The 19,255-nt window shown below is 44.6% G+C and overlaps 2 protein-coding genes across 6 annotated transcripts in view; one reads left to right on the forward strand and one right to left on the reverse strand.

Annotated features, from left to right (window-relative positions):
* The window catches only part of mmd2a (monocyte to macrophage differentiation-associated 2a), an 11,203-nt gene extending 4,479 nt beyond the window's left edge, over positions 1–6,724 (forward strand). For 3 of the 4 annotated variants that reach the window (XM_056402164.1, XM_056402163.1, XM_056402165.1), the window contains 6 exons: positions 522–603; positions 2,140–2,300; positions 3,621–3,695; positions 3,781–3,882; positions 4,056–4,125; positions 4,899–6,724. In XM_056402164.1, coding sequence (XP_056258139.1) covers positions 526–603; positions 2,140–2,300; positions 3,621–3,695; positions 3,781–3,882; positions 4,056–4,125; positions 4,899–5,099 — 687 coding nt within the window. In that variant the 5' untranslated portion in view covers positions 522–525 and the 3' untranslated portion in view covers positions 5,100–6,724. Of the gene's footprint in view, positions 1–416; positions 604–2,139; positions 2,301–3,620; positions 3,696–3,780; positions 3,883–4,055; positions 4,126–4,898 lie in introns of all 4 variants that reach the window. The other variant, XM_056402162.1, reaches the window with a different exon arrangement.
* Positions 6,722–14,618, reverse strand: ap5z1 (adaptor related protein complex 5 subunit zeta 1). Of its 2 annotated transcripts, XM_056402119.1 has the most exons (18): positions 14,435–14,618; positions 13,793–13,930; positions 13,200–13,380; positions 12,821–12,971; positions 12,279–12,391; positions 12,013–12,187; positions 11,783–11,836; positions 10,470–10,610; positions 10,308–10,345; positions 9,764–9,926; positions 9,217–9,395; positions 8,966–9,108; positions 8,749–8,867; positions 8,003–8,130; positions 7,786–7,883; positions 7,560–7,692; positions 7,211–7,425; positions 6,722–7,118 (listed from the first exon to the last, which is right to left on the reverse strand). In XM_056402119.1, exons 1-18 carry the CDS (start codon positions 14,473–14,475, stop codon positions 6,866–6,868), a joined length of 2,463 nt encoding a protein of 820 aa, XP_056258094.1. In that variant the 5' UTR covers positions 14,476–14,618; the 3' UTR covers positions 6,722–6,865. The 2 variants fall into 2 exon arrangements, with proteins under 2 accessions (XP_056258094.1, XP_056258095.1); XM_056402120.1 differs by lacking the exon at positions 11,783–11,836 and having other exon boundaries at positions 14,435–14,617.
* Between the last annotated feature and the right edge of the window lie 4,637 nt (positions 14,619–19,255).

The raw sequence follows: 19,255 nt of genomic DNA on the forward strand, positions 1-19,255 counted from the left end.
TTACTGCTGATTAAATAGCCTACACAACACACACACGCGCGCACATGCACGCACACACATTCACGCACACACACACTCACACACACACACACAAACACACACGCGTAGTAACCTTTTCAGAATATATGGCAACATGAGAAATTATGCAAATGTAGTTAATGGTTAGTGGTGTGAGGGATCCTGTTGTGGTAGTACAGACGGTGACATCACTGGTGACCATAGTAACGCAGACAGTTGCCCCAGTAACGATGAGGCACACTAAAATTCAGACAACGTGATGTGGATTAGAGACCTGTAAATCCCCCAAGAATGACCATCACACACACACACACACACACACACACACCATTGGCCTTCATTGGTTCAGCACACAGTAACTTATTAACAACTAAAGCAGTAACTTGTTTTGCCTCCAGGTCTACATTCATCTTTCTTTCTTTCTTTCTTTCTTTCTTTCTTTCATCCTTCCTTCCTTCCTTCCTTCCTTCCTTCCTTCCTTCCTTCCTTCCTTCCTCTCTCAGGTTCATGAATTGCAGGGTGCCAGCCAGTAGGAGATACCAGCCCACTGAATATGAACATGCTGCAAACTGTGCCACACATGGGGTGAGTCGCACAAACACACACACATAGACACACACACACACACACACACACACACACACACACACACACACACACACACACACTTTCAGAGTAAAAGCTTGTGTCTCTCCCTGTGTTTTCCACGTTTAGTGAGTTCGTCCGTTAAGAGAAAAGATGGAAAGGATAGCGAGGAATGACGGGGGAACGGGGAGGATTTTTTTTGGCTGAGTGATGGAGACAGTGGGCGATAATCTGTGATTCAGCCTGTAGCTTCCTCTAATCTGCTGTAATCCCTGTACGCTTCTGCCTCAGAGAGAGCAGGACAGAGAGAGAATGAAACAGACAGGAGGAAAACAGCGGCAAAACATGTCCATAATGACTGTAAAGCCTCCAACGGGGCAGCGGTTTCTATAGTGTGTCCACTCGTCCCTTCACTGCTGCTACGCTGCATGCTAACGTTAACGACAGTGTCCAGAATAAAAGCAACAGTTTCAACATTTCGGAAAAATATACGTATTTGTTTTCCTGATGAGAGTCAAATGAGAAAAAATTACCACTACTGTCATGTCCGCCAGCGAAACATGACGCTCTCTCTGGCAGCCGCTTATCTCATCAGGAAACGGTGAAAGAGCAAGTCTGGCTCTGTCCAAAGATAACAGCATCCTCAGGGCGACAAGCTGAGGTATCTCCTGAGGTGAGAATGGAGCTCACTCATCGTCACGTCGTTTGTGCCCCGCGTATGTTAGTGTGTTTCATCTATTTCACACGGATCTGTAAAGATGGCAGACAGCCAACCGGGCTGCTCGGAACAGTAATCAGGGTTAGGGTTAGGCATTTAGGGGTTGAAACCCAATACTGCTTTCTATTACATCTTTGGTATTGATCGTTTTTGTATCAGAATAAAGTGAAAGAACAATGTGTCTTTTTACAACCAAAGATCATTTGTTTCTGTCTCTGTTCTGCTATTTCTAAATGTCCCGTGATTGTCAGAGGAAACATGAATATGACCGTGTGCAGGTTGAATCAGATTGCGATCTTTTGCATATTAATTAGGTAGAGTTAACGTGTTCCCACCCTGGGACATGGCCGTAACCATCGCCCTTGTTTCTCGGCCGGGCTCAGTCACTTCCTGGTTCTTTGTCGTCACCACAAAGTTACTGAAACAGAGCGACACACAAACAAGAAATAACATGTTAATATGTGAGCTTTAGAGGAGCTGGTGGGTGAGCAGGCTAGCTGTTTCCCCTTGTTTCCAGTCCTTATGCTAAGCTAAGCTAAGCTAAGATAAGCTAAGCTAAGATAAAATAAGCTAAGCTAAGATAAAATAAGTTACTGGTGAATTTCGTCGAGCAGTTTTAACCTGAAGTGCATTGTCAACAACATTTCATGCATGATTGAAAAGTATTTAGTGACTAAACCTTTAAGATATCTGGGAAAATATCTGTGTGTGTGTGTGTGTGTGTGTGTGTGTGTGTGTGTGTGTGTGTGTGTGTGTGTACTGTGAGGAAAAGACAATGATGTCAGACCATGGCTCTGTGTTTTTCTGATCCTCTCCAGTTGTGGATCCTTCCTAGCCTGGTGGGCGGGTCGGTGCTCTGCTTCTTGTCTGTGGACCAATGGCATCGTGTTGCCGCCTGGCTCTATGGGAGCGGGCTCACTGGCTTGTTCGTCACCTCAACACTCTTCCACACTGCTGCATGGAAAATCAGCCACCTCCGGTCTGTGTGTGTGTGTGTGTGTGTGTGTGTGTGTGTGTGTGTGCATAGCAGAAAACGCTGGTAGGGATTTAGCAGATGTGCATGGGTGTCCTTCTGTGTAGACATTCACATCACACTCAGACATACACTTTGCTAATTATGACAGAGCCAGAAGGCCAGAGACCAAACAACAGATGTGGCGTGGTGATGAAAATATTTCACATCATCTTCGATTCACACTCTCTGAAAACAGGTCACTCTCATACGGAGAGAGTCAAACACACTCACATTAAAACCGTCCTGTCGCGTTCCTCATAGAACAACAACAGAACACATTTTCATCTTATAAAGTTCTACGTTCTCGGTTTGACACATCATCAGATAATGAGAGTTACCTGTACTACTAAATAAAGGTAATAACTAATTACCAATTACAAAGGGTTTTGAAATACTGTGAGCAAGAAAACATAAACTCAACTAAAAGATTCAGACTGTATCATAGTTTTATTTCTTACATATTTCTGCTATATTAGTGTGTATAGTAGTAATAGTATAGTAAAACTGTTTTTCCACATGTGGAAGTTCCCACATAACTGCAGTCACATGATCTGAGTGTTAACATTGTTTTATTCACGATAACTTCCTCCAGGATTAACAAATCAATCCTCAAACAGCTGAAGGAGAATCAACAGGATTACTTCATCCTGATAACTGCATGTTAGCCTGAATCAGCCGAGTCACGTTTCCCCTTTTATTCTATTTTGCTGAAGCGCAGGTTTTTAATTCTGAACTGTGAAAACTATCCTGGCTGATCTCTAACACTTTCCATCATACCTGTAATTAAAGGGACTGACAGTCAGTTCATACATGGGCTGATGCTCAGGATCCAGTCTGTACTTGTGCTTGTTTTTACGACAACAGAAGCTCCAGATAACTTTTAAACCAGCTTTGAAGAACTGGAAAATCCAGACTGGGCGTCAAATCATCAACAATTAAATCAAGCTAAATTGTTTTTTCACGTAATAACAGGCCAAAACAAATACATGTAAGCCTTGCATAACCCTGAGCTCTCTGAGTTTGAGTGATTATTATTAGGACACGAGCAGATTTAACTGAGAAATAAAAATAAATGCTTCTTCCAGCTCCTCCTCTGGCCTTTCACACACATGATGGTCCAAAAAGACAAAACAAACACTGTGTTAAAGGACGTGGTCAGGAGACTGATTATATTTCTACAGTCTGGGACACTTCATATTTCAGGAGTTACAGATGATGATTTTTCCCTAAATAAAGTTTTTCATGTTTAAGAACTGAGCGGTTTGTCTGTTTGTCTCTGTGTAGGAAGCTGGAGCAGCGTTTTCACATGTGTGACAGAATCGCCATCTACTTCTTCATCGCCGCCTCCTACTCGCCCTGGTGAGTCATGTGATTTCAGGGGAAATAATAATAATAATAATAAGGCGTCTGAATAATGATGAACAACGACGATGTGTTTCTCCAGGTTGATGCTGAGGGAGCTGGGCCCCTGGGCGTGCCACATGCGCTGGCTGATCTGGGTCATGGCTTGTGTAGGATCCATGTACGTCTTCTTCTTCCATGAGAGGTAACACAGTCTCTCTGCTCCGTTCCCTCCGCTTTAACACAATTAACCCTGAAACCAAACTCCCCCGGTCCTCGAGTGTTTACAGCAAACTCCGGACCCGCTGTTTGTGGCAGAAACAATTACACAGAGAACTGGAGGTGTTATCTGTTCATGTCCCACTTTCCTACCTGCAGGTACAAGCTGGTGGAGCTGCTGGGATACGTGGCCATGGGGGCTGTTCCTGCGTTGGTCATCCTGTCCATGGTGAGAACAAAGCACAGTCACAATCACAGTCACAGCCCTCAGCCGGCTTCCTGCTGCTGTGTGGAAACCAGACAGAATCTAAAGAACCAAACCGCAAAACACTTGTTTTAGCCACTTAATAAAAAAAAAGGCCATAAACACTTTATTTTGAATATTTTCACGTCTTTTATCTAAAAATCAAAAAGCATTTTCATCTGGAGCTACAGTTTGTGAACCACTGAACTACCGTGTTACTACGCTGGTCAGCTGTTTGAGTCAAAGAACTAAGTGTAGGTGCATCAGAACTACAAACCGACCAATCAGAACACAGCTCAATTTGACCAATCAGGACACTGCTACAAATCAATCAGTCAGAACAACCAATCAGGATATGGCCACAAATAGATTTCTCTTTACTGCTGTGACAGAACTTCTTCATATTTGGCACAAACTTTCAGTAGGACTCAAGGATGAGCTGATTAGACTTTGGGGGTCAAAGGTCAAAGTGACCTCACAGATCACGGTTTTGGCCTTGTGAACGTGATATCTCAGTAACACCTCGAGGGAAATTCTTCAAATTTGGCAGAAGTGTTCACTTGGACTCAAGGATGGATTTTGGTGTCAAAGGTCAAAGGTCGAGGTCACTGTGACCATAGAAAATAAATTTTTCGCCATAACTAAAAGAAAGTTTTACACAAACACTTCGAAAATTAATTTAGTTAAAATGTTTGACTAAAAAATGTTTTTGTTCCTCGGCCAACTCTTTAATTAGAGGTTCTTCTGGTGTGTTACAGGTGGAGCGCACAGGTGTGTGTGAACTGGCAGTGGGAGGTGTCTTCTATGTAGTGGGCGTGGTCTTCTTTAAGAGTGACGGCCTCGTCCCGTTCGCTCACGCCATCTGGCATCTTTTCGTTGCCGTCGGAGCGGGGATTCACTATTACGCCATCTGGAGGTACCTGTACTTACCTGGGCCGCTGCTGCAGACGGCCAGGTGACCAGCTGGAGATCACATGGCTCCACACCGAGTCACATGACCCAAGAACAAGCGTAATTTACTCATGAGATCACCGTGTTTTGAAAACGGCTCACTGAAGCCGAACGTGTGATGACTGATAATACGGTGTGATGATACTAAACAGGTGGGCGAAGGAATGCGATTCTGATTCTGCTTTGTAAAACCAGCTATCATCACTAACACATGCGCATCACACCAGTCTGTACTGGTTATACTGGTCGCTGCATGGATGCCAATCTGTAGAGAAAGTGAGAAACGGCTCCGGGTGTGAAACTACAGTGAATGTACCAGGAAGTTTAAATGACCAATGTTGAGTTAAAGGAACAGTTTGACATTTTGGGAAGTATGTTTATGCGTTTCCTTGGTGTTCAGATCGATACCGCTCTCACACGTGTGTACGCTAATTAAGAAGCTACAGCCAGCAGCCGGTTAGCTTAGCTTAGCTTAGCACAGAATCCGTAAACAGGGGTGAACAGCTGACCTGGCTTTGACCTGACTAAAGAATTAAAGTTACAGCTCAGTTGTTTAATCAGTCTTGTTGTCAGGCAAGTTACTGCCGCTGTGCTAAGCTAAGCTACAATGCTACTAGCTTTCATATTTACTTCACATATATACATACGTGTGGTATTGATCTTCTCATCTAACTCTTCACAAGAAAGCAAATAAAGAGCATTTCCTGAAAAATGTCAAACTGTTCCTTTAAACTTCTGTAAGTGAACTTACAACATACTGTCTGTGACATCACTTCCTCAGCTTTCCTGAACATCTGAGGTGATGTGCCAAAACCTACCGGACACACATTCCTCAATAGTGGTGCTAACTAGCCGGGTTTAAATAGTGGAACTGACTTTATTTTACTTTCCAGTTTCAGGCCAGTATATTACTTCTTCCTCTGAGGGCATTTAAACTGTAAAGTGTGCAGCATCTTTGCTGTACTGGTCTTAGGTGATCACAGACTACAGAACGTAATCTGCTGACCATGTAATATCTGTGTGATATGAATGAACTGACACCCTGAAACAGACTGATTGACCGTCTCTCCGTCAGGACGAGGTCGACTGATTAGTGGAACTGGCCTCGTTGTGATTTATATTTATCGTGAATCACACAAAATCGATTCTGATGCTTTACTGTAATGTGATTTAAAGATGAAAAGTTCATCATAAAGTCACACTGACGACTGTATTCTGGGTCAAACATTGATCTCCCCGATGATCTCGTTTTAAACGACCACGATTGGCCGTTGTTTTGTTGAAGTGATGCACTATTATCCTGAAGCACTTTTCTATTAACAGCAGTGACGACTTCCCTAGAACTTCCTGAATATGACAGAAATAACACTTTAAATACATGTTGACTATATATGCAAATTTTCCATTTTTATTTTCACAGTTTTGATTTTTATACTTAATCCAGCACTTCATAGGTCACACTTTCAGGTCTTTCCTAACCTTTAGTAGAGAAAAGAAATTCTGTTTTAACTTTTAGAAAACAGAGCACTTACTCAGGAAGTGGAGCATTTCAGTTTTGTTTGTGTTTTTTGTAAATCAGATGATCTATTTTGTAAAATTGTGAAATCACTGTATTAAAGAAGAGACACTATTACACGGAGAGGATCTGTGTATTCTGTGAATCACGTTTCAAACAAACATTTATTTACAAAAATAATGTGCAAAATCAAACAAGGTTCATTAGGCTGTGTGTCACATGACTGTGTGTGTGTGTGTGTGTGTGTGTGTGTGTGAGTCACTGCGAGTGTGTGAGGCTGGTGAGGGTTCGCAGTTGCAGTGGCGTGGACACGTTGGTGTCTCGGTGCCACTGTGGTGTGGTGACGTGTGGAGGCGGGGTCAATACACTCTGAGCCACACCGGGGGTCTTCAGCAGCGACCACAACTCCTCCCCTCGTGTTACTATGGCAACAAGATCCTCCTCGTCTGAGCACCAGGCCACTGACCCCCCTCTGGTTACTGTTCTTAGCTTGGAGAGGAACAGAGACACCCTGCCGCGGACAAACACACAAACACAGCACCTTACACACGTGTGTGTGAATGAGAACAGAAAGTAAAACTGACGTGTTTGCCTGTCGCTCACCTGGGGATGAGGTCATGTGACCGCGACGCCAGCTTAGCCAGAGCGCTCATCAGAGTGGTGACGACTCTAGGGGCAGGGGACGCCACTCCTGGCGGCGGGGCAGATGAAGTTATCTCAAACAGCACGGCCTCCAATGCCTCGAAACAGGAAGTGATGAGCCTCACAGAGCAGCGAGAGTCACATGACACAGAGAGGTACTCTCCCAGCACCCACACCTGAGAGCCACACAGATTCAGCATTATTATGGCGTCAGGTTTTTAACATATTCTCTTGTTTTAACCACGTTTCAGTAATACACAGGATCCAACACACACACACACACACACACACACACACACAGTTTCATTACCACGTGTGTGTAGATTTCCTCTTTGCTGTAGACGTTGGCTGTGCTTCCAGCAAACTCCAGCAGCTCGTGAGACTGATCCACTACCAGAGAGGGGTGGAGCTTACACAGCCTCAGCAGGTGGCAGCTGAACACCCTGAAGAAACAGAGAGAGAGAGAGCGAGTGAGGAGACTAACACAAAGCCTCCCAGCAGCAGAGCGACGCTCAGGTGTGTGTAAAGGTGAATACCTGTGTATCTCTTTGATGTATGCGGGGAGGCTGAAGAGGAGGCTGCTTCTCTCCAGCATCACCAGAACCAAATGGGCTAAAAGCTTCTGGTCAGCGACCTACAAACACAAACACAGACATGATCCAGTTTATAGAAACTGACACTAAACATCCTGCACTTCTGTGTCCGGTCGCTGCATTTGTGATGAATTTGTAAAAAACATTTAAATCTCTTCACCGCGACGACCGCGTTGAAAAAGATGTGCAACATCACAGGGACGGTCTGCGCGCACTGAATAACTCTCGGCCAATCAGCCGCCTCGGCCAGCATCTCGTGGAGCGTGCTCAGTCTGTCGATCGTGTCACCTGTGGAGGGAGAAAGAAAAGCACTATGTCAACCAGCCCTGTTACCAAAATAAAAGCCAGAGGTCAATCTGCCAGAATGAGCACGATGAGCACGGTCAGCAGTTCCTGAGAAGACGACTGTAATCTGTGGCAAGTTATATAATATATAAATATTCACTGTGGAATAAACAGACAAGCTGTTTCCATACTTCCTTTCTTTATGATAAGCTCCAATAATAATAATAAAATTAAACTTTATTTGTCCCTTTTATATAAGAAATAAGTACAAAGTGATTTACAACAAAAAAAAAAGACATAAAATAAACATGTTGATCTTAAATGAAAAACATTAAAAACATTAATGTAAAATGAGAAAAAAATAATGAATAAAATAATAAATCATTAAATAATAAGACATTTAGTGCTGATGATAAACTCGGTGCAAAGTGCAAATTCTCCGAGCTGATCTACAGGTCGTGTGTTTCGGCTGTGGCTCGGAGTTAATTGGTTAACGAGGCGTTGTGTGTGAGGAGGAGGAGCTTGAAATCAATTCTTGCTGTAACAGGAAGTTAAACTGGACTGATTAAGCTCTCTCCTCTTGGAGCCGAGTATTCCTTTCAAATGTGTTGCTATGGTTACCTGACCCTGCCTCCGCTCGAAGCAGGTAGAGGAAAAGTCCTCTGAAAGAAGTGCTTCGAAATGCGTCCAATGAGAGGAGGCCGCGTCCGCATGGCTCAGAGATGGGCGTGCACGTTAACCTGCAACACACACACACACACACACAACCGGTGAGATGTTGGTAGAACATGTGTGTGTGTGTGTGTGTGTGTGTGTGTGTGTGTGTGTGTGTGTATACCTGAGCTGCAACACCAGTGTGGCAGAGAGACAGGGCAGGTCCAGCAGTGTGTGCAGCAGCTCCACTGCAGTTTCAGCGGTCACCAGAGAGGGCAGCAGATCCACAAAGTCATCCACCACGGCCGGACTGTCCCACGCCAAGAACTGCAGACACACAGGGAGTGTAAGCAGAGATCCCGCGCCTCACACACCTTGTGTTACATGTATTCCTCACTAGTGCACAGCAGGTATGTGTTGAATATTAAAAAAGACCTTCAGCAGGTTCGGGAAGGAGCGGATGTACTGCGGGACACGGAGCCGCAGGCTGTCCAGGTTCAGCCGGAGGAAGCGTAGAAGCTCGTGGGCCAGGAAGGGGTCGCTGAACAGCTCGGCAGGAAACCGACCAAACACCAGCCTCCACACGCCGTCGCAGTCCACTGCTGCCATCTCACCTGAACAGAAACACAGACACACAAACACAGTTCAGCAACATTTTAACACCGACATGAATCTGAAAACTGAACGGAAATGTTTCTTATTATTAGGTCGTTACCCCAAAGAATCTAACGTAAAACAGATGACAGCACTGTCATGGAAACATGGGTTGGTACATGGTTAAAGGAATTGTCTGTATGTTAGAAAACATTAATTATTCCATGAAGGGGGAAAAGTACAGAGTGTACGTGTGTGTGTTTTATTTTAGTCTCAACAAACTTATTACAGTATGTACATGTGATCTGGAGAAAGAGAGGACACACACACACACACACACACACACACACACACACACACACACACACGCACACACACACACACACACCATGGTTGAGGTAGAACTGTGCGATGGGCAGCAGGACTCTGGCAAACGTCAGGTCTGAGCTGAGCCGACCAAAGAGCGCCTTGACGCACGGGAACGTTCGGTAGACCAGCGACGCGTCCTCCACACACACACAGTCCAGGATACACACCGCCTCCACCAGACACTAGGAGAGGAAACAGGACAGACAGCAGTCTAGTTTTATCTCATCTGGTTCTTTAGTTTTTACTGAGTATTTATTTTTGTTAATGATTTCCTTCATGAGTATCCGTCTGTTCTGTGTGTAGGTGTGAAAGATTAATAGCATAGCAACAGAAATGAGCTGCTGTGTTCTTCTCCAATAATCATAAACCTGATGTTCACTGTTATTACAGCCGATGTCCTGGAGGTTAGCAGAAGACACTGAGCAGAATATCACGTGCTCAGTGCCATAAACACACCGGGGACAGGACGGGAGGACGTGTAGGACAATGTGATTAAGACAGAAGCAGACACTGAACCACTCTGCTACACGACCCTGCTGAGTGTGTCTGAGACATGGGCTCACCGCTTTCTGCAGCTCCGTGTCCGTCCTTTTATGTGCCTCTGAGACAAAGACAAGAGGACACATCACAAACTTATCACATGCATAAGTTATTGATTCAAAATCTGCATTAACACCTACGTAAATGACTTTCATCATCTAACACACACACACACACACACTCACTGCGGTCGCTCTGTTCGATGAGGCGTAGGCAGTACTGGAAAGCCTTCTCCCTCAGACGCTCCTTCGGAGGCAGCAACCGGCTGGAGGAGGACGTTGCTGAAACCATGGAAACCACCGATCCGTCCACCTCCGACCGGTCATCTGCGACACGAGAGGTCAGGAATGAGGAGTCACGATTCAAAAACCTCCTCAAACAAATTACAGTTGAAGATAATCAAAGCCCACGTGAACAGCCATCAGCAGCCTGTTAGTTGGTTTTTTTATTACGGAAAATGTAATTACTGGATGTTTTGATTTACAGGAAGAAACAGTGAACTACTGCTGCAATGTTGATGAAGAGAAACTTCAGGTTTAGTGTCACAGTTAGCTTCATCAACGCTTCTTTACTACTGCTTCAAAAAAAAAGTATTGTGCAGCAGGGAAACATGGGAAAGAGATTTATAGAATAATGACAGATTTTTACTTTGATTTCCTCTGTTTTCTTAAAGGTACCCTGTGGAGCAGTGTTTCTAAGAGGGGACACGTGCACAAGCTCGCAAACTCCTCCCAATGTTTCACACTATTCCACCGATCAACAGTTGGCGGTAAGGCACCGAGACATGCAGCGACGCAGAGGAAGACTGTCAGGAAGTAACATTGGTCGTAAAAAACGCCGGGTTTTAAGAGGAAAGACGAAGATTCAACAGGGTCGTTTGTCCTCGAGGATCCGCACGATGTTTGGTGAGTAACAGTGAATGAAACACAAACTCCACAGAACACCTTTGAATTAAAGCCTTAAAATGAACCCGCTATTTGAGTGACTGTTAGAAATGTTTGACAGCGAAACTTCCCGAAGCTGTTCACCCAAGTGTGGAGTGCAACAAGACCCACATCATAATGAGCTATTTCACAACAGCACAAATCCACATATTTACATGGATTACATACAGTATAGAGAATAATCTGAAGGTCACAATCATCCAATCAAGGAAGTCAAGAGGAAAGAGAGAAAAAGAAGGTTTCCTACACCTCTTTAACACACCACATGCAACATGTAGTATGTTTAGTGTAGTAGTATCCGTGATTAAATCATGTTTCCAAACTCATCAGAAGATTGAATTTAAGGCGAAAAGCACAGACAGCAGTGAGAGTGAAGTTACCAAGTCACAGATCTCTGGTTAGAAATTATTTGTTAAATCAAAAGTCGTTATTCTGTGAATCATGAAAATAATCAGGTGCTGTGAGTTGACCTGCCCCCCCCCCCCCCCCCCGAGGTGTAGGAGTTAAGACCGTCACGTACATGCAGGGAAGGTCCACATACTGACATATCTTACCATTGGAAAAGGAGTGGGAGTGTGAGAGGGAGAGGCTGAGCTGCAGCCTGTTTGCTGGAGATGATGAAAACAACAGATCAGGTGACACGAGTGACATGAATTCATTTCAGCCTTCGCGGCTCATTCTCTGAGGCTGATGTTCCTTGTATGTACTCTGCAGCTGTGACACACAGTAATGAGCTTCTCTCGCACGAGAAGGCAAAAGGTTGTGGTTTGTATCAGAGTCATACCAGTATCAGCTGCGATGTTGCCGCTGGAAACCGAGTGGTAGGTGAGAAGCCAGTGGCGCAGCATGGAAAAGGAATAAACATTCATCCACTGGTCGTCAGTGAAGCCTTGGCCCACACACAGCACAGTGAAGAAATCCCCGGACACCGTCCCGTCCAGCTCCGCTATCGGCGCCGGCTGGAACACACACACCAAACAGCACCGTCGAGAAAACTCTGAGCCGTCTTTACAGTTCTGGTGTCACATCTCAGTGACGATCGCTTCTTACCTGACGTGACCTGGGCCCTGTGAAGAATCCTCCGGAGGAAGCCCCGCCTCCCTGCGTGATGCTCGCATAACGCAGCCAATCAACAAGCTTTTTGCTCAGGAGGGTCAGGTGATCTGCAGAAAGTACACAATAACCGGATGCAAGTAACGCTGTGCAGTTTTTAAAAATGCAAAATAATGCAATATATTTCAATATTTTCTACACTTGGTTTTAATGTGAACGCTATCACTTATTTCTCTGTTTGCACATTATGTAAATACCTTTGTAAATGTCTTTACTTATGCACATACCTTCTTATTCATGGTTGAGTTGATCATTTTCTACTTTATTCTATTGTTAAACTTGTTTTATTTCTTCTACCTCGTTTCCTGTGCTGCAGTAACAAGTGAATTTCCTCGGTGTGGGATCAATAAAGGTTTAGTTTAACTTCTCTTATCGTATTAAGTCAGGTGGAGAAATAGGAGTGGTGTGAAAAGGCCGGACAATCGCTTGATGACTGATTTAAATGTGCTGGAAAACGTTCGTCTGATTTGTCGGCCTACCTTCAGAGAGGCACTCGGGGCTGTGTGTGAGGACGCTGTTGAGGATCGGCAGCGTGTGTGTGAACGAATGAGTCGGCGCCTCTGACTGACGGCTCTCCAGGCTGCGAAGGAGCTGAGAGCATAGTGACGACAGCTCGGACCTGGATCCGGCCTGTAAGGGTCACAGTGTGTGAGAGAAAGATTGCGTTTAAGTTTAGATCTGAAAACACAACAAGCTCCTTCAGCGTGTCGCTTCGTGCTGGAACCAGTGAAGCTTAATAGCGTTGTTCCTCTTTCCTCAGAGAAGGATTTTCACAAAATGCACACCACGCTGTCTAAGGTAAGTGTTGCAGCATGATGTTACACACGTCTCCGAATAATGAGGATGAAGGTTGGACACCTGTGAGAGCAGCAGGGCAGCGGCGTAGCTGTTGAGCTGACTGATGTTCTCTTGGTTGTAGTTCAGTTCCTGACCAGGGAGGGGCAGTGTCTCTCTGAGCACGGCCGAGCTCAGCACCTGAAGCTGCTCCACCGGAGAGGAGAGGAGAGATAAAAGTCTCTTCTGCAGCTCTGCGGGTAACCTTTGGTCAGTGACAGAGGAGACATGAGACGGGTGTCAGCTGCACAAAGGCAGAGAGGTTAAACGTTAAAGTTCAGACAGGATATCACAGGACAAAAACACTCCAGGGCTCTTTGAAAGTTTTTATCATAGTCAACATGTTGATAGTTTATTATAAGAAGTGTGACGCTGAGAGGAGGCTGTGCTGTGCAGTGCTGAAAACACACAACCCAGATGGAAAGGTTATTGACTGAGCGCCTGAGGGTTTGTGGCTCCGCTGTGGAACCACCGACAGTCATGGGAGTTTATAGAGAGGAAGAGAGAGAGGGTGAGGAAGAAAGGAGGAGGTTGGTCGAGAACAGGCCTGAAATGTGCAGATTAAACATGAGTGTGAATGGACAGTGGCTGGAGGTGCAGGCTGGAGCAGCTCTTACGTCCTGGTGTACTTGGTGGCAGAGAGGATGAGGTGCAGCCTCTGCAGGGAGTCGATCGTCTCATGGCCGAACTCCTTCCCCTGGAGCAGCTTCACCAACCTGCTGTAAAACTTCTGCAGCTCAGACTCCTGAATCTCCCTGAAACAGTGACACACAGTGCACCTGTTGGTTTGGTCTCTGCAAAGCCCTTTGACTCACTGCTTATTAACATTTTACCACCCGATCGACTGACACAACATTAAATCAAGCCCATATTTGATCAATCACGAACACCTTTGGCTGTTTACCAGTTTAAAGTAACAAACAAAACCAATATCGCCGGTTAGAGTCCCGAGCAGCTAGCAGTTAGCTCGTTTCTCTCTGGGTAAACTGCGATAAAATGAAAGCTTTTTGACATTTTATATAGTAAATACACAGGTAAAATACAACAGGTGTGTTAGGGAGATCAGTTATTAGCTGCTTTCCCACCTGTCACAGAGGACTGTTAGAATAAAGTAACTTTAACGCGCGGTAACGGTTTGACAGGCTAGCGGGCTTTAGCCTCGTTAGCTTAGCGGAGGAAATGCTGATAAAACGGTGTAAAACAAATCGACGAGAGGAGCTGAAGGCGGCTGAGAAACTTCTTCCTCTCCGTTTTCTTACCTGGCTTGTTTAATTAAACTCTCTGAACCGTGAGAGTACATCCTGAGAGAGGGAGAGGGACATCACTCCGCTGCCCCGGTCTGCAGCGGAAGGTAAACAGTCCGGTCCTTGATCGGGTCCTGACTGGAATCACATGACACGACTTTAGTTCCGCTTCTGCTTCTTTCCGCTTCTGCTTCTTTTCCTGGCAGATATCTATATACGCTTCTTTTTTTTTTTGGAGGGTTGTCTAGTGATTTTTCTCTCTTTTTTAACTTCCTGTTTAGAGGTCAAGGTGTTGGAGGTGTGTCAGGAGGGTAGAGCCTCACCTGGACCACTTCTCCTGAAGGTTATATAGAGGACTGGAGGAGCAGGACCCGCTCTCATTGTGGTTTATCTTTATTTTATGTTTTTATCGATTACATGTTTTACACTTCCACACATTCATACACTCACCTCACATCTGATATACTTTAATTACTTGTGTGGTCTCCCTTGTTTTGTTATGAATTTTGAGCCGGTTCATGTGAGAGTTCATTGCAGGAGGTTTAAATCCTGGACGAGACCTCGTTTTTATCTTGAACCAGCTCAAAACAAGGGAGACCACACAGATAATTAAAGTTTAAAACCAACTGAAAAGCTTCATGTATTCTGTCCACTGACATTATCGCTTCTCCAGCCTCTACTGAGATTTTCCCTCCTCCATACTTCAATAAAAACACTTTCTATTTTTGTTTTTTTAATAAATTCTCTTTGACACTGATTTCCCAACTTGGCTAATGTTGCTCGTCTGTCTTACGTGTCCTGGGACCACAGTCTAAACTAGGTGTCACCATGCTTCTCATATACATGTTAATTCAGGTGTTTGTTTAAATGCCTCTTTATATGAATCTCTTAAGTTCTTGTCCATTAGCTGTCAGGCTTCTAGCGGTCCATCTCACAATATAAAACATAGTTTAGTAGTTTAGGAAAGATCCAGGTTCATCTTCAGACACTCGCCCACAGACTTTCATTCGCCAGCTGAGACTTTGCCTCAGAGTCCCAGGAGTAAGTCATTGGTCCATGTCTCCTCTCTGGTTGTTCCTGTGATTCCCAGCGTCTCTCTCTCTCTCAGCTGCAGACGACATCACGAGCTGCATCTGATTTCTCTTTTGGCACCGCTGTGTGTGGAGGTGCAGCCCCTGGTTTTCTGCTCTTACCTGAACTCTGGGTCTCAACAGTAGTGGGGCTCCTTAACCTTTTTCTGAGCACTTCACAGGTTTATTAGACTTCTCCACAACGCCTACAGTGGTGCTTTCCTCTACATGCAGCGGCCACAGGGACATACACTGCCTGGCCAAAAAAAAAGTCGCCACCAAAAAAAAAAGTTCACACACTCTAATATTTCGTTGGACCGCCTTTAGCTTTGATTACAGCACGCATTCGCTGTGGCATTGTTTCGATAAGCTTCTGCAATGTCACAAGATTTATTTCCATCCAGTGTTGCATTAATTTTTCACCAAGATCTTGCATTGATGATGGTAGAGTCTGACCGCTGCGCAAAGCCTTCTCCAGCACATCCCAAAGATTCTCAATGGGGTTAAAGTCTGGACTCTGTGGTGGCTAATCCATGTGTGAAAATTATGTCTCATGTTCCCTGAACCACTCTTTCACAATTTGAGCCCGATGAATCCTGGCATTGTCATCTTGGAATATGCCCGTGCCATCAGGGAAGAAAAAATCCATTGATGGAATAACCTGGTCATTCAGTATATTCAGGTAGTCAGCTGACCTCATTCTTTGAGCACATACTGTTGCTGAACCTAGACCTGACCAACTGCAGCAACCCCAGATCATAGCACTGCCCCCACAGGCTTGTACAGTAGGCACTAGGCATGATGGGTGCATCACTTCACCTGCCTCTCTTCTTACCCTGATGCGCCCATCACTCTGGAACAGGGTAAATCTGGACTCATCTGACCACATGACCTTCTTCCATTGCTCCAGAGTCCAATCTTTATGCTCCCTAGCAAATTGAAGCCTTTTTTTCCAGTTAGCCTCACTGATTAATGGTTTTCTTAAGGCTGCACAGCTGTTCAGTCCCAATCCCTTGAGTTCCCTTCGCATTGTGCGTGTGGAAATGCTCTTACTGTCACTATTAAACATAGCCCTGAGTTCTACTGTTGTTTTTCTTCGATTTGATTTCACCAAACGTTTAAGTGATCGCCGATCACGATCATTCAGGATTTTTTTCCGGCCACATTTCTTCCTCGTAGACGATGGGTCCCCACTATCCTTCCAGTTTTTAATAATGCGTTGGACAGTTCTTAATCCAATTTTAGTGGTTTCTGCAATCTCCTTAGATGTTTTCTCTGCTTGATGCATGCCAATGATTTGACCCTTCTCAAACAGACTAACACCTTTTCCACGACCACGGGATGTGTCTTTCGACATGGTTGTTTAAGCAATGAGAGGCAACTCATTGCACCAGTTGGGGATAAATAACTTGTTGCCAGCTGAAAGATAATCGCCCATGCAGTAATTATCCAATAGGAGGCTCGTACCTATTTGCTTAGTTAAATCCAGGTGGCGACTTTTTTTTTGGCCAGGCAGTGTATATCTTTGGTGGCTGCAGCACCGCAAGTGGAGCTTTTTCATATGGTCTGAGTGACTGAGCGCACCATGTAACCAAGTGACACCCTTTTTGGCAGTCCTTTCTCTTTAAATGCGATAAGCACTGCAGAAGTATTTCTTTCATTTAGGGGATTTCCTATTTGAGTCACATTTACAATGTGCTCCCCCCCATTCAAGTTGTTTAGCTTCTTGTGGTCTGATATCTCCACTGACACATCGTGAACCCTTCTGCTTGGTGTGAACCTGCTGCTCCTTTTCCTAGGAAACTCTTAAGTTTCGGAGCTTTAGCCTGATGATCAGATGATTTACAGATGATCCTGAGGGACGTTTCTTTTGACCGTCTCCGTTCAGTTTAAAGAAAAACCTTTCCTTCCTTCCCTCCATCTGTCTGGCCTTCCTTCGTTGGCTTCTGATGTCGCTTTCTTGGGAATCGTATCCTCTCCCGTCTCTCTCTCTCTCTATACTGTCTTAGTTTCATTCTCCCTGGTCACCAACTCCCTCTCCTCCACCAGTCACGACTCCACCTGAGGGCGTGGACCAGCCCTGATGTTACTACATGCTGTGTCACGTCCAACCAAACCCCACCAACGTCAACCGCTCGCCGCCAGCGACAGTCGGTGAGTCACGACCTCAGTGGATCTGCGATCTCTTGTGTTGTGACGACTCTTTTAATTCCGCTTTCACTTCACTCAAACCAAACCGTGTCCACATGAAACCTTACCATTAATTGAATCTATCAATATCAATAATCTATCAATATATATCAAACATATATCAGGAAAACATGTATTCTTCTTGTGTTTTAAGGACCCGCTTCATCTTTTAATTTCAACTACATCACATTTCTGTTTTACATTTATTTGATTTAACTGATTTTCTTCATCACATGGCGACCAAACAGCGACAGCAAACCGTAGATGATTTTACAGCTACAGTTACTTCGCTGGATGCAAAGCTACTAGCTACTAGCTACTAGCTACTAGCTACACCTGAAGGCCTTCAAACCCTCTTCACATTCTGACCTGTGGTTTAAAAGCAGAGTTATAATCAGTAACATTAATAACAACCACGTCTCATGTAGATCATTATTGTGCACGTTGCTTCACTGTCAAAGTCCTGACAAAAAATGTGGAAAAAAAGGCAAAAAAACAGGAGGAAGAATAATAAACTACAGGTTTCTGAGGCTGATGGAACAAAGTGAAACTTATGCATTCAACAATCACTTTTTATTTTTTTTTGCAATTGTGAAATACAGTTCAGGAGAAATGTGAAAGAAAAAAGAAATAAAAGGAATTATTAATATGTTATTGCTCAGTCTCTTGGCTGTTTACTCAAGATTTATCCCGTGACTTCACCTCACAGATGAAGCTCTTACAATGGGATCTGTAATCCAACCCACTGCTATTCAAACCACATTATAAAAAACACCAGACTACAAGTAAAAGTCCTGCGTCAGATCCCTGCGCAGTGAGTAAAAACGCAGAGCTATCGGGGGCAGAAATGTCATTTAAAAATGAAAAGTGAAACGTGCTCATTGCCCTCTCAGTATCAGTGGTGGAGGATGTATTCAGATCCTCTTCAAGCAGCAAGACTGCGGCGTAAAAATAGTTCTCTGAGGTTCATGTGAGCTGCAGCGCTTTGCCTGGTGTATCGACACAATGATTGTGAATGACAGTCTATAAAGCACTTCCTGTTCACCCAATATAAACTTATAATAATAAGTGTCTATAAGAGTGTATGATCATTAATAATATCTTCATAGGTCACAGACAGACTCGTCCTCACCTCACTGCAGTGAACTTGTTATTTCCATCTGTGCTCACACCGCCCACCTCCGCTCTCTCTCTCTCTCTCTCTGTCTCTCTCTCTGTCTCTCTCTCTCTCTCTCTCTCTCTCTCTGTCTCTCTCTCTCTCCGTCTCTCTCTCTCTCTATACTGTCTTAGTTTCATTCTCCCTGGTCACCAACTCCCTCTCCTCCACCAGTCACGACTCCACCTGAGGGCGTGGACCAGCCCTGATGTTACTACATGCTGTGTCACGTCCAACCAAACCCCACCAACGTCAACCGCTCGCCGCCAGCGACAGTCGGTGAGTCACGACCTCAGTGGATCTGCGATCTCTTGTGTTGTGACGACTCTTTTAATTCCGCTTTCACTTCACTCAAACCAAACCGTGTCCACATGAAACCTTACCATTAATTGAATCTATCAATATCAATAATCTATCAAT

Source organism: Seriola aureovittata, chromosome 17, assembly GCF_021018895.1.
Source record: "Seriola aureovittata isolate HTS-2021-v1 ecotype China chromosome 17, ASM2101889v1, whole genome shotgun sequence".
Classification (NCBI taxonomy): Eukaryota; Metazoa; Chordata; class Actinopteri; order Carangiformes; family Carangidae; genus Seriola; species Seriola aureovittata.

Excerpts from the sequence above, each read along its gene's own strand:
- ap5z1 (XM_056402119.1), bottom strand. The coding sequence starts at position 14,475 with ATGTACTCTCACGGTTCAGAGAGTTTAATTAAACAAGCCAG. Across the intron at positions 12,188-12,278 it reads CAGGGCCCAGGTCACGTCAG|CCGGCGCCGATAGCGGAGCT; the intron begins GTAAGAAGCGAT and ends TGTGTGTTCCAG. Across the intron at positions 7,426-7,559 it reads AGGAAATCTACACACACGTG|GTGTGGGTGCTGGGAGAGTA; the intron begins GTAATGAAACTG and ends TGTGGCTCTCAG.